At 41.2% G+C, this 20892-nt stretch overlaps 1 protein-coding gene across 2 annotated transcripts; it reads right to left on the reverse strand.

The window, feature by feature from the left end:
• Positions 1–109: 109 nt before the first annotated feature.
• On the reverse strand, positions 110–20670 carry YBX1 (Y-box binding protein 1). Of its 2 annotated transcripts, XM_025855951.2 has the most exons (8): positions 20354–20670; positions 19601–19664; positions 9191–9224; positions 6307–6396; positions 5706–6008; positions 5359–5441; positions 1204–1469; positions 110–493 (listed from the first exon to the last, which is right to left on the reverse strand). In XM_025855951.2, exons 1-7 carry the CDS (start codon positions 20517–20519, stop codon positions 1235–1237), a joined length of 975 nt encoding a protein of 324 aa, XP_025711736.1. In that variant the 5' UTR covers positions 20520–20670; the 3' UTR covers positions 110–493; positions 1204–1234. The 2 variants fall into 2 exon arrangements, with proteins under 2 accessions (XP_025711736.1, XP_025711737.1); XM_025855952.2 differs by lacking the exon at positions 6307–6396.
• Positions 20671–20892: the final 222 nt, after the last annotated feature.

Raw genomic sequence — 20892 nt, forward strand, 5'->3', positions numbered from 1 at the left:
CGAAGTAATCCAGTGAGTACCATCTATTTGCAGCTAGGTTTAAAGCTAAGGGTCCTATGGCTACCTAAGGACTTACAAACTAAAATTAAAACAGAAATATACACAAAGACAATTATTTAAGACCTTTATTAACGGGTGCTTGCCGTTTGTTGATTTTTTTGAAAAAATCAAGTTGTAAACTTTTTATTACAAATTAAAAATGAGGTTCTTAAAAATCTCAACTTGACCAGATATGAAACAATTTAAAAACCTTTAAAGGTGTATTGAGAAAAACCAGGTTTTTTTTTTTTTTTAAAAAACACGTTTGTCATTACCAAAAAGAGGCGTCTTTAGGTAAAAATAATAAAAACCCCATGCTGCATAGATAATGCAGATAGTTCTATTTATCTGGTCAGTGGGCAAAAAGCAAGCACTTAAGGTCTTCAGCTCCAATCTTTTGTTCATTTCTTATTGCTGGAATTTCATCTTCATTTCTTCGTGTTGGATGACTAAACTGAAAAAAAAAATTAAAAATTAAAATAAATTTAAGATTATCTTGCACAATTGACTACAATGTTCTTGGTATACACCAAATTGCTCCAAATCACATCAGCTAAGTAGGGAAGGTATCCTATTTCTTTATCCCAAGACACTGATCCAACAGGGGTGGGCAATACTCTGTGACAAGAATGGCTACTGTCAGGTTCTGGATGACCTTTTGCCACCCAGAAAATAATAGAGGGGAAGAAACCAAAAGTATCACTGGCTGGAAATGACAATTCCAAAGCCAAACAGAGACAATTACATGCTTCTCAGTATCAAGTAAAAAACTGAATGCAAAGGAATCCCTTTAGAACTAATATAATGTCAAAACTGCCACTTTCCCCCAAAGAGACTATACTGCTCATCACCACGCAGGACATTAATTCTGGTAAGCTATCCCACCTCTTTTTGAAAATAAACACAATGTAGTCATCATTCTTCTTAGGGTAAAGTTATAGCAAGACTTTCCTCAGCTTACTGGTGAAATCACAGACTTCATTCAGAACAGTTGACAAAAGGCTCTGATACTTGCCATGACCCAAACTTGAGTATCTAGGTAATTTGAAGAGCACTATGGCTGAAAGACATACTAAATAACAATGGCTCATCTTACCTGATGAACTGGGATTTTTCACCACCCATGACTGCTCAGAGGCCAGAAGGGCACCTACACCTACTCACCCGGATGATGGTAGAGATGGTAAGCCGGCATTTACTCAGCCCCGCCCTGCTCAGCCTCGGGAGCGGACGAATTCTCAGCTGGTGGATCGGCTGCTTTTGTCTCTTTGCCATCTTGTGGTTTAGGGTTTTCTGGGCGTCTGCGTCGGTAATTGAAGTTGCGGCGGTACCGACGTTGAGGTGGCTGCTGACCTTGGGTCTCATCTCCTTGATTTTCCTTATCTTCCTCATTACCATCCTCTCTAGGCTGTCTTTGGCGAGGAGGACCCCTGGAATGAACATTGTGCAAAGGTGAAACGATAAATAAAACCTTCATTCTTTAACCCACCCACCAACGCTATGCTCTCCTCTCACTTGGGTCAGTCAACTAAACACTGTATCTGGCCTGTTTTCCAAAACTTGGTTCCTTTTCACAAGGCGAATGGGATGACTGTGCAAGGATTTGGAAGTGTAAATTAGAAGATGGGCATTTAAAACTGGTTTTAATGAACTAGCCAACTTTTATTCACAGTGTTAACTATTACAAAATTAATCCTGAAACTACTAGAAGTGGCACACCACCAGACACTTTGATGTCATTTTAAATGGGCTCCATGGTAACCAGGTTTGGGAACAAGTGCTACTAATCCTCTACAGATAGATGAGCACTTGCTAAAAAGGCAGGATATCAAAAAACAAAGAAAAGATGCTCTTTCTATATAAATCAAAACATACAGCAACCATTGGTCATTAAGGAAATGCAATTCAAAACAGACCACTTCATACCCACACCAAGATGGCCATAATCAAAAGATCAGAAAACCAGCAGTGTTGGTGAGGATGTGGATAAATTGGAACCCTCATACGTTGCTGGTGGGAAGGTAACAACAGTACAGCAGCTTTGGAGAACAGCCCAGCAATTCCTCAAAATATTAAAGAGTCACTATGTGACCCAGCAATTCCACTCAGAGGTCTATACACCCAAGAAAAGTATCCATTTCATGATTACCAATAACAAAAATGTACAATCCAAGTGCCCATTAGCTTACTAAAGAAGAAACAAAACAGGACATCCATGCAGTGGACCCTGATTTATCCATGAAAAGGCAGACTGGCAGTAGCCAGGAGCTGGGGTACAGGGAAATGAGTAACTGTTAATGGACACAAGGGTATTTTCCTGGCTCAGGGCGGGGGAAGGAGTGAAAACAAACGTCTGATAGTGGTAATGGTTGCATAATTGTGTGAATACTAAAATCCAGAGTTGTACACTTAGAAAAAAGTTCAAATTTACATTCTAGCAATATTATGTTCAATAGCCAGAAATTAAAGATATCAGGACCAAAGAAAAGTATCAAGATTTCTATCATCAAGGGAAGATTAGAATTGCTTTTGCTGGTGACTATGTCAGAAAGCAGAGGTTTTCTTGGCCTTTCTTCCATCACAGCACCCCAGAAACATCAAGATTAGTAGCATGCCTTTTATACCTATTGGTCATCATGGGCTCCAACTAATTCCCCTCCCCCTTTCCTGAAACCTTTCCCTAGTTTTGGGACCTCATAGCCAGTCTTTGGCAAAACTCTTCTGGCTTTCCCCTGACAAGTGCGGCTGCTTCACCCCATCATTGTCGCTTCGAAGTCAATTTTCCCCTTTCTTTTTAAAACTCTGAGCTTTTCAAATCTTACGTTCCATTTACTATCCTTCTCCTGTTGTAGTTATCCAGACAACCCCAAATAACCTGAGCATTTAAATTCTTTACCTCCTATCCAGTTGTTTTCTATCTGGATTCTCCCCATTTTAAGCATTGCACTCTTCAAACACTCCTTTTCCTATTCTCCTAGTTTAATTCCTTCCTGTTCTCCCATTCTTTATTTCCATTAGGGCTTATAACCCAGTGATCCTTATCACTTACTCTATCTCTCATTCTCCGTTAATATTTTTCTCCCTTATTACCCAAGTATAAAGCCCACCATTAATTATGACCAATCCCAACCCCAGAATCTTCATTTGGATCAACAAATGCTGGACAAATTCAACCCTGCTCAATCTGAGCCTGTTGTTCAAAAATGGCTGGAAAATACAATCATGCTGGGTGGACCTAGTAACCATTATTCTATTACTTTATTTCCCCTTTCTCTTCTAGACATCATTTCACATCTTTGTCCCAAATTCCCCACACCTCTTCTCTTACCACCTCTCCCTCTCCTTCTGACTCCACTAGCACACCAGTGCCCACATACTCCAGCTTCTTACACACAACACACCCAGAGTTCTTAGCAAATGGTCCACCACTCACTTATGGACAAAATCCTATCTGAAGATAATTCTAGTTCTAAGCAGTCACTTTCTACCAACTGTCTTCTGCTGCCATTTTTCACCCTATGAATATGTCCAATTTCTCAAACAAAAATACTTTAACACCACTCCTCCCTTTTACTTTGTATCTAGCACTGTCAACTTGCCTATCCATTCAAATGAGACTATTAACGTCTAACTTAAAAGGCAAACAACAAAACTGAAGCACTCAACAACAAAAACTCCCATGCTTTTAAAGACACCAATGAAGCTAGGCCAAAAATGTAAGCAGCTTTATAGTGTAACACAAAGGTAAACCAAATTTTCTGCTGTTGGTACCCATGGATGTTATGTATAGACTGCCATGAGAGCCTATTTTAGACCAATTTTAAAAACACTGATTACTGTAAAAAATGAGAGTTATATTACTTGCAATGTTTCAACAAGGTATCTTTGTCTAGGTTTAAAACTAGTTTGAACAATAGTTCAGTTCAGGATCAACAAAGCTCATCTGTCAGCATCAAAAATAATCTTCCCGGGGCGCCTGGGTGACTCAGTCGTTAAGCGTCTGCCTTCGGCTCAGGTCATGATCCCAGGGTCCTGGGATCGAGCCCCGCATCGCCTGCTTCTCCCTCTCCCACTCCCCCTGCTTGTGTTCCCTCTCTTGCTATGTCTCTGTCAAATAAATAAATAAAATCTTAAAAAAAAAAACCAAAATCTTCCCCACTCAACAGGGAAAACCCCACTGATCTCCAACATCCAGCACATGGCTAACACAATCTCCTCGTGGAGATTTTAATGAACCAGAGCTGAACTCCAGGCCATTTTCATGAAATATAAACCCAGGACACAACACACATCACTGGAAACGAGAAAAGAATAAATCATAGACACTGGCTACTGCAAAACTCTCAATGCATATATACTGATATATACTGCAATCTCAGCTGGGTTCCTAGTTCCTAAAGCTTCACTGCTCCACCTTCCTTGAAGTATTTTGAACATGGGTGTGTGTGTCCAGAAACCTCTCTTACAAAGTCACAATGTATTTTGAAGACTTCCATATTGTATTTTGGATACTTTTACAGTACGGAATTTCTTAAAACTTATTTGGGTCTGTACATTTAAAGCTGTTACATAAGTCATCATCAGTTAAAAGAATTATTACTGTACTGCCTTAAGTATACAACCCATTAGTTTTAGGGATTACATCTGGAGACTCAATGCTTTAGGAAAAGACTCCTAAAAGAAATAGCTGTTAACACCATTATATCCATCCACTGTGGCACAGACTGGGTATATATTGCCTCAAATATACCAAACGTTTATATACTAAACATGTCTGGCTCATGTAACTCTTCTCTAGTTACTACTTTATTGGAGTGATTTCATTCTACAACTTAAGGGTGACCAAAAAAACCTAAACTGAGAAGTGATTAAATGGAAAATTATGCCATCTCAGAGGTAACACTATAGATTCTTCATTTATGATTAAGGTGCAATTCACATACTCCTAATGCTTTAAAGGCAATGCTTACCTTTACCTTTCTCCCTCCCAATGAAGCAGGTCTATAACATATAACACAGGTTTAACTATTCCCTTAACCTGTTCAAGACAGAAAAACTGAAATTCCATAATCTCATTGGGGGGGGCGGGGGGAGAACCCACAACTGTATATAAAGTAGACCTCATCTATACAAGCGGTTTTTAACCAGTAACAGCAAAGAACACATTCTCAAAGATAACTGACTTCGGATTCACCTCTTTGGCATCTGACAAAAGAAAATGTTAAGTGTTAACAAATAAAATGACTCCAAAAGGCTACAAGAGAAGCATGATGCTGCTGAGTCCTAACATATGCTTGAAAAATTTAATACAAACCATACCTGCGGAATCGTGGTCTATAACCCCGATACATATTCTGTCTCACTGGTCTACCTTGTTCTCCTGCACCCTGGTTGTCAGCACCCTGAAAAGACAATCAAGCTGACTGAATCGGTAACAGTAAAAACCCAATCAGACAAATCCAAAATCTGCATACAGGAGTTAAAAAAATAAATAAACCAATCATCTGGTAACTATAATTATACTATAATCTTTCAGAAATCAAAAATGCTTCTCATTAGATTAATTGCTCCAACGTAGGGGAAGACACCCAGAAAATGCTTAAAATGCAGTCCCATTTAAAGTTATCGCATGCTGTTGATTCTTTTACTTTTCGGTGAAAACTTACTTCCATCACTTCTCCCTGCACAGGAGGGTTGGAATACTGTGGTCGACGCCCATAGGGTCTCCGCATGTAGTAAGGTGGGAACCGTCGCCTGCGGTAGGGCCGGCGCTGTTGGGCCTGGCCTTCGGGAGCACTTTCCGATCCCTCGTTCTTTTCCCCACTCTCACTATTCTGGTAATTCTGCTGGTAATTGCGTGGAGGACCCCTGCGACGTGGATAGCGTCTGTAATGGTTACGATCTGCTGCATATTTACTGCCTTGCACTGGAACTCCACCAGGGCCTGTCACATTTGCTGCCTCCGCACCCTACAAAAGCCATCATATATTGACAGTGACAACAGAATTAAGTACACTTAATAAAATTTACACAAAACAAATAAAAAGGGTCTAAGTGGCCAGGGGTGCATAGAAATGATTAAATATCAGTTCCTCACTGTTCTGAAGAGATTGCCCTCTAACTGCAGCCAGCACATTAGGCTTGATGCACCTGTGTTCATGTGGTCACCTGACCCATCCATCCACATTAGAGCCACCATCCTAATGGATGAGATCTCCAAAATATTTCCATACTGAAGTCAAACCTTTACACAAAAAGCATCCTCACCTTTTCTCCTTCAACAACATCAAACTCCACAGTCTCTCCATCTCCTACACTGCGAAGGTACTTCCTGGGGTTATTCTTCTTTATGGCAGTCTAGTAATATCACATTCCAAAAATAGATTAACAGGGGAGAATAATGTGCTTTTTCATTCAAAATGTACCAGAGTCAATATTATTTTAGCTTGGATATACACTTAAAATTAGCTTTAAATAAGACCAAACCGTCAATAAATTTAGGAAAACAGGGACCAATGCTACCCCCAACCTCAACCAAAATGCTCTAATCTTACAAGGCCCCAGCATTTTCCAAACTAAAACAAGTAATTTAACACTCAAGATACAACAATATATATTTTTTAAAAATGCCTTTTGCAAAAGCATCATATGTAGCTTTAAACAAAACGAGGATATCCATCTATCCCCCAAAGACTGCACTTAATAGAAGCTAGCCCCACACAGGGCCAGTTTAGATGACAGGCGAGTTTAGTTTTGCATGCTTCAAAGTTGACCAAACCAACTTTGTCCCTGTATTAACCATATCAAACTCAATTACAAATGTCAACCAAAATCCCTTCCAACTGGTCTGTGATAATACTTCAATGGAAATGCAATTCACATGTATTGACTATGCGCCACTCTTTACATTATCTGACCACATGGGATAGTCGGTTATTACCTCCTCAGAATACAATAAATCTCACATTGTTACTTATTCTCTAGACTGCTACAACTAAGTAAAAGGGGAAGAATAACACCTCACGTTTGGGTGTAATACAATAAAGTTCATGCATTACCGAATCAATCTCATTATGACAATGATGTGAGGTATTATTACTCCTTTTTTACAAATAAACAGGCTTTTAAAAGTTACGTGACTTGCCCAAGGTCACACAGCTTAAGTGGCACAATATGGACTTTTCTAAATCCAGGTCTTGGGACTCCAAATCCCATGTTCATTCTACTACATCACAGCAGTATCCATTACAGGATCACTCATGCATTTCCATTCCATAGGAGGCAGGACAACCAACAAAGCTGAAGCCAATTAAGCTAAGTTGCCCAGAACTGCAGTCTCCTTGATACACTAAGACCTGAGCATCCAAAGTCCCAAGAAACAACTAAATGTTGAACCACTTCCAAAATAAAAAGGAAAGCATATTGGTGACACCTGTGGGTCAGTACCAAGTGGGTGACATGCATTCAGCCAAATAATTGATCTCATCTGTCATCTAAACTGTCACAAAGTTTTCATACCTTCCATATATAGCCAACTCTCAATTACCTGCAGTCATAGGGGATAGCAGAAGTATGGATAATTACAATCTCAAAACATATTTTGGTCAGCATCTTCAGAACACCCCAATCTCCCCAAACCTTTTTGTGCTGCTGACAAATAACAAGACTGACCTGCCTTGCTGTGTCTTGTTCCTAAATGTGCATATTCCTTTGAACATGCAGAAGTAAGGAACACAAAGGAGTTGGCATGCAATTTTATAAAACATTTGTTTTAAAAATAACACTGAGCAGTCCTATATTTATATTTAGGATTAATTTTTTCAAGTTCATTTTTTTTAAAAAGTAATCTATATAACCCAACATGGGGCTTAAACCCATGACCCCGAGATCAAGAGTCTCACACTCTTCCTACTGAGCCAGCCAGGTGTACATATGTTTAGAATTTAAATGTTTCCATACTTATATATTTTACCCTGGGATTTTCTGATAATGTTTTGGACATACTAGAAATTGATCTGGCTCCCTTGATTGCCACTGAATGCTGTATATATAGGACACCTCAGAAAGCGACAAAGCACCGACCTCAGATAGACCTTCCTAAGAAAAGTATGCTGCCATCCAAGCTCACACCTGCCTGAATAACAGTGTGAGTGTGAAAACTGTTATCTTTTGCCGTCTGGATAAAAAGTACAAAAAAGTGGTTAAAAAGTTCTGAGAGTGATTTTCAAGGTAAGATATTACAAGTCTTGGTGAAAAAACTGCAGTGCACACAACTACACATACACAACTGTGTTCTTCCTATCCAATGCACACCTGTGAGGATAATGAAGTCCAAGGGAGCCCATGAGATACTTAAGTTTGAAATATCAGTGTTTACACGGTAGTGGCTTGCTTTAATAAAAGTAATGCTTAATGCTCACTTTCCAAAGTATTTTTCTTAAATGCACCTGTGAAGTTCAGCATATGGCACCTAATCCCATGTTAGTTTTTTCCTCTTAAAACACTGAAGCCGATCTAATTATTTAATGAGTAATTACCAACTTTGTCACATTGCCTTTTCACTCAATCCTAAACTAGTGAGGATTTATAAATTTTCCAAGCCAACCAAAATTCTCAAAGATAATTCCCATTCAAGGTGCTTTAGAATAAACAGAAGGACATAGGCTAACTTTGCTGGTGTTCTAGCATTTACTTCAAATTTATATGTTTTGCACCTGAGTCCTATTTTCCCCGATTATTGTGATTTGTCCTTACGAGAGAGGTAAAACCTGACAGTGCTTGAAAAACACCCCACCAAAGTTTCTGTGTATTTATAGCAAAATTAGTTCAAGTTTAGGTTAATGGAGATTTTTTCTTCCTCTGAAATTGGGTTTCAAAATTTGGTATGAGTTGAGCACATTTCATTTAAAAAAGCTAGAGCTATTAACAAAATACCCATTTGAAACACCTGTTTTAATTAAGTAAACCGCCATTATAATGTTTCAATGTATACATTTAAGCATGCTCCCACTGTTCCTGTGGGAGCTAAACTGTTTGCTGGTTGGATATAATAACCTTTTTGCAAGGAACAATAGTTGAGAAAACATCCACCCCTTTCTTTCTTCTCATAACCCTTAAAACTAGGACTGTAAACATTCACACGAGCACTCACCTGGTGTACAAATACATCTTCCTTGGTGTCATTCCTACAAGACAGAACCAAGTTGAACAAGTCAGTAAATGGAATACATTTCATGTTGCCAAGGTTAAGAGTAATAAGTGTGGTTCTTTGTGCATTTCCCCCCTATTTTTCCTATTGTTAAAGACTTTCTGACTACCAACCAGCCACCAGGAAATATAAAGAGGAAACCTAGTTTTTGTTTCGTTTTTCTTGAGGAAGCAGTTGCCAACAGTTGTAAACCTCACTACCTGCAGAAAGATTAAAAAGTCTGTGACCTACTAAGCCATTAAGGCTATTAAGAGGGTTTAAGTGACTAGCAACTATCACTCCTTATGATCCTACCAAACATTAACAACTTTCCAGCATACACCACTCTTACTCCATCCATGTGGCAACAAGCATTGTACTGGAGAAGTAAGGAGGTGAAGATGAGACAGCTTCCTACTAGCACACACACCCCTTCACTTCGTATCAGAAACCATTTTATAGCAATCATTAAATATCTAGTCAAACTGTACGAAAGAAATATGGTTGAAAATATGTTTTACAACTTTAAAAGTAGTGTTAAAGGAGGAAACATTTGCCTTAAGTCTTAAAGAAGTTTACTGGAAAATGAGAAAGATGTTCCAGAGGTAGACAGAAAGGAGGTCATAGACCTGGGTAAAGCAGGAACTAGCAAATTCAATGCAAGCAGACTCCAAACTGGTTGAAGCATGAGGAATATGGTTGTGGGTGGGGAAGGATAAAGAATAGGGGCTCAACGATCACCACGCAGGCAGAGGAGGTACCAAAGGCTTTTGAGCAAATATGGCATAACATCAGATGTTAAAATTTGGTGGCTATTAGGGAAATTTCAATACAAGAGGAGCCCAGTTAGTTCTAATAACTACTCTAGAAGCCCAGACCAGGACTGATGGAAGCCTAAATTAAAAGGGGCTATGTGTGAGGAAATGTATTTGAGGATTCTCTTTCTTAGGGTAAAAATGGAATGGGAGAATGAGCGCATTTTAGCTAGGACATTAGGGTTAAGATGATGATACTATATAAGCAAAAACCGCAGGAGGAGAAACCATTTTCCAGACCTTTTTCGACCTCCTCTGCCCTCTTCATTTTGTCCAGCAGGTCAGAGAGAGAATGGGCTCAGTAAGAGTTCTAATGTTTAATGACAGAAGGAACAAAGGTTGCAACGAACTAGACTGACTGCCTTACTGACTGCTGGCTCCTTACTGAACTGTGGAGCAGCAAATGCGCCAAAGAATCCACATAGCTTGGATTATCGTAACATGAGAACATTTCTTTTATGAGAACAGAATTTTAAATCTTCAAAAGAAAAATCTACAAACACCCAGAATACTGCAAAAGCTACTCAAGGCAACTAATTAAAAACTGACCTTTACAAGTTAGTTACATACTAGGAAACCTAGGGAATTAATGGTTGCCATAATGGCTATCTGTCAAATAGGTCCACAGGCATCCCACAAAGTTCATAGCCATCACTATTAAATTCTCATCTCCAACACTGGGATTGAATTCCAAACCCTGGGGCCCTAAGGAGAAGTACAACAAAAATCTGGCAGAGGAGGAAAGGTGGTTAAAGTCTAGAACAGGAACTCTCAACAGGGGCAGTGCTGACCACCACAGGCCGTTTAAAGTTGTTCCAAAGATGGGCACTATTTGCCATAATTGGGGTGAAGGATATCAGGCTTGCTGGAGGACTAGGTAAAGAATTATTTGGTATCCTAGTGGACTTTCATGTAAGTACATTTATTATAACTTGAGTTTTGAATGTGGTACTTTACAGTTTTAATATGCATTAAATTTACTAAAAATGCAACTTCCACGGAGAGAAATTTTCTTTTTAAATTTTAAATTTTATTTATTTTTGAAAGAGAATGACAGAGAGAGAGAATGAGAGGGGTGAGGGTCAGAGGGAGAAGCAGACTCCCCGCTAAGCAGGGAGCCCGATGTGGGACTCGATCCCAGGACTCGAGGATCATGACCTGAGCCGAAGGCAGTTGCTTAACCAACTGAGCCACCCAGGTGCCCGAGAAATTTTCATTTATTGATAATGCCACTTGTGTATCTTGAGTAGCCAACACATTTCTTTTATCAGTTGGTCTCTGTGGTAGCACTATCCATGTCTTCTAATATAGTTGCAAACAGCTATGTACGTATACACTATACACTACAATAAAAAGAAACACAACTATAGTTATCTATAAATTTTACTTTAAGGTCGTAAAAGGAATTAGAAAATTTACTCTTTAGTAGTTAGAACAATTTTTTTTTTTTAAGATTTTTATTTGAGATAGTGAGAGAACACAAGCAGGGGGAAAGGGAGAAGCAGGCTCCCTGCTCAGCAGGGAACCCGATGTGGGGCTCCATCCCAGGACCCTGGGATCACAACCTGAGCGCAAGGCAGATGCCCAACCGACTGAGCCACCCAGGCGTCCCTAGAACAATCTTCTTAAAAACAGTACAAGGTAGGCAATACACACAATGCATCCCCTGAATGACAGCTTAAGATGTTCTGTGGGTACAAAGATATGTAAAAACCAATAAAAGGTTCATTAACGATGTGCCAGACAATAACACTCATTTACAGTGTTGACAACCAACCAACCTATTAGGGAATTAACGTGGCCAAAGCGTATCTTGATTTTAAGAAAAAACTTGACGACCACTCAAAGAAATTCAGTTTTAGCCTAGATAGAACAACTAGTCTGGATGCATTAAATCAATCTAGTTACAATTTAAGTGACTATGCAGAAATTCAAGGTACTGCTAAAAGGAAATCCAATTTTTAGTCTTCATTCCACTATTAACAGCTGTGCAACCTTGGAAAGCTGTCTCATCTGCAAAATTGGATACAACAGCTTACCTTACTGAGGATTTAAGTTCCAGATACTGTTCCAAATGCTTTAACTATACATACCATTCAATCCTCACACAATCCTGAGGTTAACACTATCATAACCCTTTCTACACATTAGGAAAATGAAGTATGTGTTCATCTGCTCAGTGGTATAATTTGATTCCACAGGCCCTGATCTCTACTAGGTTAAAAACTCAAAAAGGACCAGTTTGGAAATCTTCACATTTTTAGCTCTTGAGGCAGCTTACAGCAATATGGTCTCTCCATTTTTTGGAGGACAACAACAAAGGGCAAGCACCCCTACATCCTCACCTTCATTACACAGCTATTTGATTTAATGAGACCAAGTTCTGCTACGTATCTCTTTCCCCCGTATAAAAAGCATTTTGGGCTCACAAGCCATATAAAAACAGCTGCTGAGTGGTAATTTCTTGACCCTTATCTATAGGAATACTGAAGAAAAATGCATGTTCATGGCTACTAGAGATATTACTGAAGAGGGAGAAACAGCAATTAAAATAGGCTGACCAGGGTACCTAGGTGACTCAGTCACTTAAGTGTCTGCCTTTAGCTCAGGTCATTATCCCAGGGTCCTGGGATTGACCCCATGTGGGGTTTTCTGCCCAGTGGGGAATCTGCTTCTCCTTCTCCCTCTGCCCCTCCCCCCTGCTCGAGCTCTCTCAAATAAATAAAATCTTAAATAAAATAAGCTGAAAAAAAATAAAAATAAGCTGATCAAAATGGATCATCAAGAAGTGTATTTTAAACCTTTAGCTACTAGGATGCACCTGGGTGGCTCAGTCAGTTAAGCGTCTGCCTTCAACTTAGGTCATGATCTCAGGGTCCTGGGATGGAGCCCTGCGTCGGGCTCTCTCCTCAGCAGGGAGTCCGCTTCTCCCTCTCCTTCTGTACCCTCTCTTGCTCTCAATCAAATAAAATCTTAAAAAAAAAAACTAAAAACACAAAACAAAAAACCCTTCAGCTATTACTAATGTAGTAAGGAAGAATAGAAACATCCCTAGTACCGCACCTTACCTTTTGTGGTATATGCTGAGAACCAAGAGACATACTTCTAACTTTACCATACTTTACTGAGGGTGGAGAATCATGGACAGGGCAGACTAGTATAGTAATTAAGTAAGCTAGCTAGCTAGGGGTGCCTGGGTGGCTCAGTCGGTTATGTGTCCAACTCCTGGTTTTGGCTCAGGTTGTGATCTCAGGGTCATGAGATCCAGTCCCGTGTTGGGCTCTGCTGCTGAGCATGGAGTCTGCTTAAGATTCTCTTTCCCTTCTCCCTGTCCCCCTCCCTCCACCCCAAAACTAAATAAATAAATCTTTAAAAAGCAGCTAGCTAGCTAGGGACTGTGCTAAGCACCAGTAATAAAAATAAGACATGGCCTATCCTCAAATATTTCAACCTAGACGCCACCACCTCTGATCCAATGCAGCAGCTGAATAATCAAAAACTGTTTTCCACGTATTGTAGTATGTTAAGTCCCACTGATCAGAGAGGAGGAAGAGCAAAGAGCAAGCAGTACATGTATAGAGCAGTGGTTCAGCGTTCCCTCCTAGAACCACAGGAGCCGAGGTTAATCCTGGCTATCCCCATTACTGCCCACCCCATCTGGGGCCAGCTGCCTTATTTGGACAATGGGGATGAAACAACACTTACCTAAAGACCACACTATAATTAAACCCAAGCCCATCCACACTGCTGCCACTTGAGACATTTTACTGGCAGCCCAGTGACTAGTACTGCTGTCCAAAAGAAGTAAAACCCAAGTTCGATACAGGTTTGCCCCGTTATCTGAAAGTTCACTTGATACCACTTCACTTTCATGAGAAGTTTCACAGGAATGCACTACTTTTGGATAGCATGGGCAAATCTATATCTAGGTTTATTTTCTAGTAGCCACAATAAAAAAAGTAAAAGCAGGTAAAATTAGTTTTACCATTTAAACACGAACAATATAAAAAACTGAAGTATTTTCGTTTTTCATACTAAGCCTTCATAATCTGCTCTATATTTTACACTTCTGAAAAGTAGGTTCACAAACGCAAGCTGTTCATAAGAAAGTGGTTCAAAACAAACACTAAATTGGGTATCAGTTTTAAAATTCAAGTTAAAAAAAAATTCTGTTTCTCAGATGCAAGAACCATGTTTCCATACAAATCTAATGGTTACTGTACTGGACAGCACAGGCCCACAATATTCCAACAGTGTCACTCCACACACCACAGTCCTCCTGTTTTCCTGCACTCAGGTGTACGCTTTCTGCTGTATTCTTCTACTCCACTTGTTAAGTGCATTATTTACACTTAAAATTTTTCATAAAAACTCCACCTCTCAGGTTTTCTCACCTAACTAGTAATATTGTCCTTATTCAGCAAATGAGGACACAGTATAGACTTCAAGGAAAAAAGAATCATAGCGGAAGGCTGAAGAAAAAAAGTAACGAGTTACCATGTGAAGTTTGGAAAATGCTAAAGAAAAAAGAAATCCTGCTAGGATCTACAAATAGAAGTCTCTTCAAAGTTCCTAATGTAGTACAATGAAGGTAAAAAAGTGTAGCCAACACTAAACTCCTATACTACTAAATTTATCCAGATTAAAGTGTCTCAAAATGTCCTCAAATTTTAGGAAACTTTTTGCCAAACCATAGCATTGCCTTAAGTGAAACCTAACATATAAGCTCACCTACCCATAACTAAATGCTCTTATCCTATTATCTTGTTGCAGAACCACACCAAGCCCTTTTAACAGCTTAAATTGCCCAACTGCAAATTATTAATTCTAAGTCATAAAGACCCCTAGGATTTAGCATCCATATATACTCCATAACCCAAAGCATCCAGACACCAATTCCCAAGTTCTGCACATGGCCATAATAAACCCTACTTACATCTTTTTACTTGTTTTCTATTAAACACTTCTTATGGCCAGCAGGCACACTATTTCCCACATCACTTTCTATCATTCTGCCTCAGTGAGCTGGACTGTAGAGGTTTCCAAAGGGCTAAGACCGAAGGGTGGAAAACAGCAATAAAAGCCCCAATACTTGGAAAACAGAAGGTAAGTAAGCCAGTTCTCTACTCCAGATTTCAAGATGAAAAGCTTTTACATATCAGTGACTTGGTGAACAAGGATGACTTCTGGCCAACTTAAGATCAGTAGCTAACACAACCAGCATGCAAATTAATCCTAAAGTGCCTTGTATGGAAGTCATTGTCTGAAGAGCCTCAGTTCTGAAATCAAAACAAAAACAACCCCTACCAACAACCAGTAACGGTGCTTTTCAAAACTGCCAATGATACACCATGACTTGGGAACTACTTAGGTATCATTTTTTTATGCTTCCACCCACCCATCCATCCTTAATAGCACACTACCAAGTCTTCCCTAGTGCCACAGCATTTAGTCAATTATGTTATAGACCATCCATGCCTTTTATGATTTAGAGATAACCTTACCATTTGTGATCAAGTTCAGTCTCTTTTTAATAGTCCAGGAAGACTTGGCAATCACTCTCCGACAGGTCTACAAATTTTTAAAACTAAGACCCAGAGAGTAAATATTTTAGGCCATGTGTCACATACTCTTATTTACACAACCCTTAAAAAGAAAATCCATTCTTAGCTTGCAGGTCATACGAAGACAAAATTAAAAGATTCAAGAGTGAGATAAGGGTCAAAGGCTCTCTCCTTTAATCCCTCAATTGCATCCCAGCATTAGCTATATGAAGCAAGTCCTTTTAATTTGTAAAGCCAATCTGCACACTAAACTCTATTACAGCACTACCTAACTACACGTAATAGGCAGTGCAAAAAGCAAAGTTTTTCAAATCTGGGGAACTAACAAGTCAGCACACAGGAGTTCCAGTGACCGCTAGGTATCATTTAGGAAAAGTCTTTTGATGGCTAAGAATAGCCACCCTAAAAAATTATCTGTAACTGTGGACACCAACCAAATTGAAGAGGACCAGGGCCTATTTTCAGGGACAGTGTAACAGCAGCTAGTGAACAAACTTCCAAGGCAGAAAATGGGAGTTCAAACCTTAGCTCTGCCACTTTCCATGCTTCCCGAGGCAAGTTACTCAACTTCTCTGTGCCTCAGTATAGTACTGACACCTCAAAGATTTTGAGGATTAAATGGCCTAGTTCATGTAAAGCATTTACAATAATGTCTGGTGTAAGCGTTTGAGAAACATTAGCTACTTTTTTATGTGTCACCACTGTGTCAAGGAAGTCATCTTCATCAGTTACATACACAGGGAATCCCCAAAAGACAGACTAAATCTGACAGCCACAACTAAATATTTTTCCTGAAGATAACTAAACCCTTCCGTGGCCTAGTTTATTATACCTCTTCTTGGACCATGCGTAATAAACTCAAATGCACAGGCCAGGCAGGAAGAGCAGGCAGGCAGGGAAGTCAACAACAGGAGAAAACCATACCTGACAGACTGTGGTAAATAAAGAGAATGTATGCCCCATTGAAAGGTGGCAATAATACTCGTGGCCATCTGATTTTATTTACATGGGACTTTAGGTCCCAAAGCTAAAATTCAGATCCTAAAAGATGGTAATCTGAACATTTTGGAGATTATCTCCCCAATTCTAAACAGCAGCAATTCATTCCAATTCTAAGACACTGTGTTAACCAAACAAAACATCTGGGGGTAGATTCAGTTAGTAGGTCACCAGCCTACGTCCTCTGCCCTATTGGATTCTCTTTGCTCCAAATTCCTTGCCCACCCCAAAACTCTACAATGATTGATTAAGCATTTTCAAGTACTCTGGAGAACAGAGAAGTATTCCTATGTGATCACTATGAAAGACACATGTCCCAATGAAAAACTGTTAAAATTGTTACTAATTCATGCCAACTTTTCACGGTATTTGACGAGCATGGATTAATCCTCAACAGGAAGAAGCAAAAGACAAAATCGGGTTTCCAGACTTAAAAAGCAAAGAACCAAACCCTGAAACCACTGACCCCTGTGGCATTCTTCTAATGACATCTTCCAACAGTTTTGAGTGAAGCTTTTCATAATAAAATGAAATGGGAGGGGTGTTAATAAACCCCTCTAGTCACATAATCCAATTACTGTTTTCAAGACACACCATACTGAAGGACTAACCATGAATTTCTCAGAATTCTCAGATTCTGTAGCCAAAATGTTTGAGGCTCTAAAAGCTCTACACTTTTACTTAGCACCTTTTACCCAAGAAAACCAACAAAAGAAAATCCTTTAAGAAACAATTCTGATAACGCTACATTACTTTCACAGGTAGTAATTTGATCAATATATTTACAACAAAAATATATTTCTTTAAAATCAAAGTTTACATAAAAATTATCTTCTATTTTCATTACAAAAATCTTAAGAACCAGAATATAATTCACAGAACTCCAAGGTTATAATTATAGTCACAGCAATCATCTCAAACACTACATCCTCTCCTTTCTACAGAAGCAGCATGTGTGCGCTTCCCCCCAGGCCCCCACCAAGAGCCAAGCGCCTACACACCCAACCAACTTGCAAACTACCAGACTATAGTTTTTTAAGACCCACATTTTCCCTTAATCAAGGCAAACCTCTCCTGGACTTAATTGCAGTCACATTTTACAGTGACTTGAAAATCTTAGAATCATCGAAATAACCAGTTTAGAAACACAAAGCACATTTAAACCAGTTAACTTGACAAAATAGTTGAGGTTAGGACAGTCCAAAGGATCATCAAGTCAATTTACATTTAACTTGCCCTGGAGGACTACCAATAGGGTTGATTCCAAGTTGGAAAAGCGAAAGTCAAGGAATGGCATCTCATAAAATAATTTAGAGTATGTACATAAACTACTTTTAGATTATCAATTCACTTCAAAAATCATAACCTCTGTCCATTTAACAAAATGCAGCAAAACATAAGGCACATGGTACAATATCTGAAGCACACACAAACTACAATCTTACCACAGAAAAGCTGCAAATTACAGTCCCTTCTAATGTATACACCAGCATTACATTGGGTAAAGGATTAAAGGCAGTGTTTTTCAAAGTGTGGCCCACCAGACATAATCACCTGGAATTCTTGTTAAAAATGTACCCCGGACCCAATGAATCCAGGCTGGGAAGAACTCAGAAACTTGTATTTTTTAACAACCTTCCAGGATAATAAGCCTACTTTAATTTGAAAACTATTGGTTTAAGGGTTAGGACAGTAAGGAAAGTCAGAGGGAAATGCTAACATTCAGAGATCAACTAAGACGCGGTCAAATATAAGCACCCACGCATTCCCTTCCTTCATCACTAGTAACCCATTATTAAAAAACTGATGAAAAATGTAACCTTGGCATGTCACAAAAGCAGTGTAAGAGTAGATGGAAAATTCCCAAAGATTTTGGAAGAAACAATGTTTCCCCACAATTGAAAACGTGGAAAACAGACCATCAAATGCTTACAATCTCTTCTGCTTTGAACATTTCCACAATACTTTACAGTTGAGTAATGAAAGGGTTTCATCAGCCAATTATGCATGTCTTTAAGCTTGATCTTGCCCACTTGGTTTCTTGCAGTAGTGTCCATTTCACATGCATTCAGCATTATTTCTCTTAGGTGTTCTTTTAAAACATCTGGTTGTTTAATGCCTTCTAAAGTAAGAATTTAAGAAAACACCAAGATGACACTATCCTACCTGTAAGGCCAATATGCTATGAGCACACATCATGCTCTACACCCATATGCAACTGCACTAGTAGCCTTGCTTGGCAGCCATCTTGAAAATGATGCCCGGCTCACAAGGGAGACCATGAAGAAGAGTACAGTGTGTAACACCACACGTTACCATTACTATTGCTACAAACGATTCTAAGGACTAATCCTAAAGATGGGGACAAAAAAGTATGAGGAATAAAAACTGAGAAAGAGAAAAGGGCAATTTCTTCCAGATGTTACTACAGGAATAAAAACTACTGTAATCTTAATGGGAAATTTATCCAAAGCATTCAAGACAGCATACATTGAAACGTTAAACAAAGGCGCTCTAACCTTAACAGTCAAGATGACAAATCTTGCACTGCCAAATCTTGTTACCTCTAAAGGTTAACGTGTTAGAAATAACCTATATATACACTTATCAGTAGGTCACATCACGTTTTTCATTACCAATTTCAATAACGTATAAAACAGTGACAAGGATAAAAATGCGCCTGAGTATGAGACTAGGTCCCAGTTTCCTCAGTTTGCCCTGTTAAGAGTTGGCTCACTCACTGCACTTGCCTTTTAAATTGCTCCATACTTAAAATGCCTCTCAAATTGGTTTTAGATTAATATTTAGCTGCAAAACAAAGACCATCTCTATAGATTGTCTAAATTCCTAATCCCTTCAGTCTTCAAGGAAAGCAAAATCTCACTACCAAGAAGTAACAAGCTACACATGCTTACACCCTTCCAAGTCCGCAGAGCCTACCCACGGAGCAGAGCATGCAAAAGATAGCACGGAGACTACGGTGGCGGTCATCTCACCTGTTGATGAAACCATATCCGTTTCTTACATTGAACCATTTTACTGTTCCCAAAACCTTCGTTGCTGGAGAAAAAAAACAAAACAAAACACAGAAACACAAAAAAACCCACGATTACCAGACGTCCTTTCTTAAACCCGCCACGCTTGGGTATCCGGCCCCGCGCGCACTCCGCCGCGGCCCACGACCACCTGACAGCCTTTCTCCTCCGAGGCCGCGCGCGGGCCCCACAGCACACGTGGGTGGGCTCGGGGCGGCGGAGGCCCGCAGGCAGGCCCGGGGCGCGGCTGCTGGGCTGGGAGCACGTGAGGGAACGGGAAGCGCCCGGCCCACTTGGGCCTGCGTAGGCGGCGCGGCCCGCCGCGCCCTCAGGGTACACGCGGAAGGGAGCGGGCTTGGGGGACGGAACAACGGCGTGCGGGGCTGAGCGCACGCGGCCGCCGGGGAGGGGAGGGACCCCGCCGCACACGCGGTCGGCGGCGCGCGGCCGCCCGGGGGGGAGGGGCGCGCGACCGCGCGGGGTCCGCAAGGGGCGCGGGAGGCGGCGCGCGCGCGCGCGCTAGCCGAGCACGCGGACCGGGGCGGGCCGGCGTCCGCGAGGGCGCGAGTGGTGGGGGGAGTTGGGGGAGGGGCGGCCGCGCGCCGCCGAGTCGGTCCCCGCCGGCCGCGCGCCCGCCGGCTCGCCCCGCTTCGGGTAACGGTTCCGCCGCCAGGCTTCCCTACGGCCCCACCCCCGTCCCCGTCCGGCCCTCACCGATGACCTTCTTGTCCCCGCCGGCAGGCGCCGCCGATGTGAGGCCGCCCGGGCCGCCGCTCCCTGCGCCGCTGCCCGTGGTGCCGGGCTTGGTGTCGGCAGCGCTGAGGGCGGGGGCGGCGGGGGGGGCGGCGGGCGGCTGCTGGGTCTCGGCCTCGCTGCTCATGGTTGCGGTGATGGTGACTGGGGCCGGCTGCGGCAGCTGCGGCTCCTCCCGGGGTGTGATGGTAACTAGGCCGGCGGCGGCGGTGGGGCTGCTCAGGGCTCTCTGGGGTCCGCTCTCCGCTCCCGCTACCGATCGAACTAGCGAGAATGGCGGGACGGGCGGGATAAGCCCTGCGATCGACCCGCCCCAAGCATCGTTCGCTGGCCAGCGGTGCTGTCAATCTCACCACCTGACCCCGATTCCTGGCCTCTATTGGCTAATACTTTATCACTCCTCCACTCTCATTGGCTCTTAGGCGGCTAATTCGGCCGACCTACAACCGTTCCTGCCTCCGCCGCCGCCATAGAGACCGGAACTAGAATTAGAGTAGAGG

This window comes from Callorhinus ursinus, unplaced genomic scaffold (assembly GCF_003265705.2).
Source record: "Callorhinus ursinus isolate GAN/ISIS: 27379988/994484 unplaced genomic scaffold, GSC_fseal_2.0 scaffold18, whole genome shotgun sequence".
NCBI classification, from domain to species: domain Eukaryota; kingdom Metazoa; phylum Chordata; class Mammalia; order Carnivora; family Otariidae; genus Callorhinus; species Callorhinus ursinus.

Bases quoted from the DNA above. Each gene is read 5' to 3' on its own strand.
- YBX1 (XM_025855951.2), bottom strand. From the start codon at position 20,519: ATGAGCAGCGAGGCCGAGACCCAGCAGCCGCCCGCCGCCCCCCCCGCC. The intron at 9,225-19,600 runs GTGAGATGACCG...TCTGTCTTGTAG, and splicing joins GGATATGGTTTCATCAACAG to GAATGACACCAAGGAAGATG. The intron at 6,397-9,190 runs GTGAGTGCTCGT...TGATATTACTAG, and splicing joins AAGATGTATTTGTACACCAG to ACTGCCATAAAGAAGAATAA.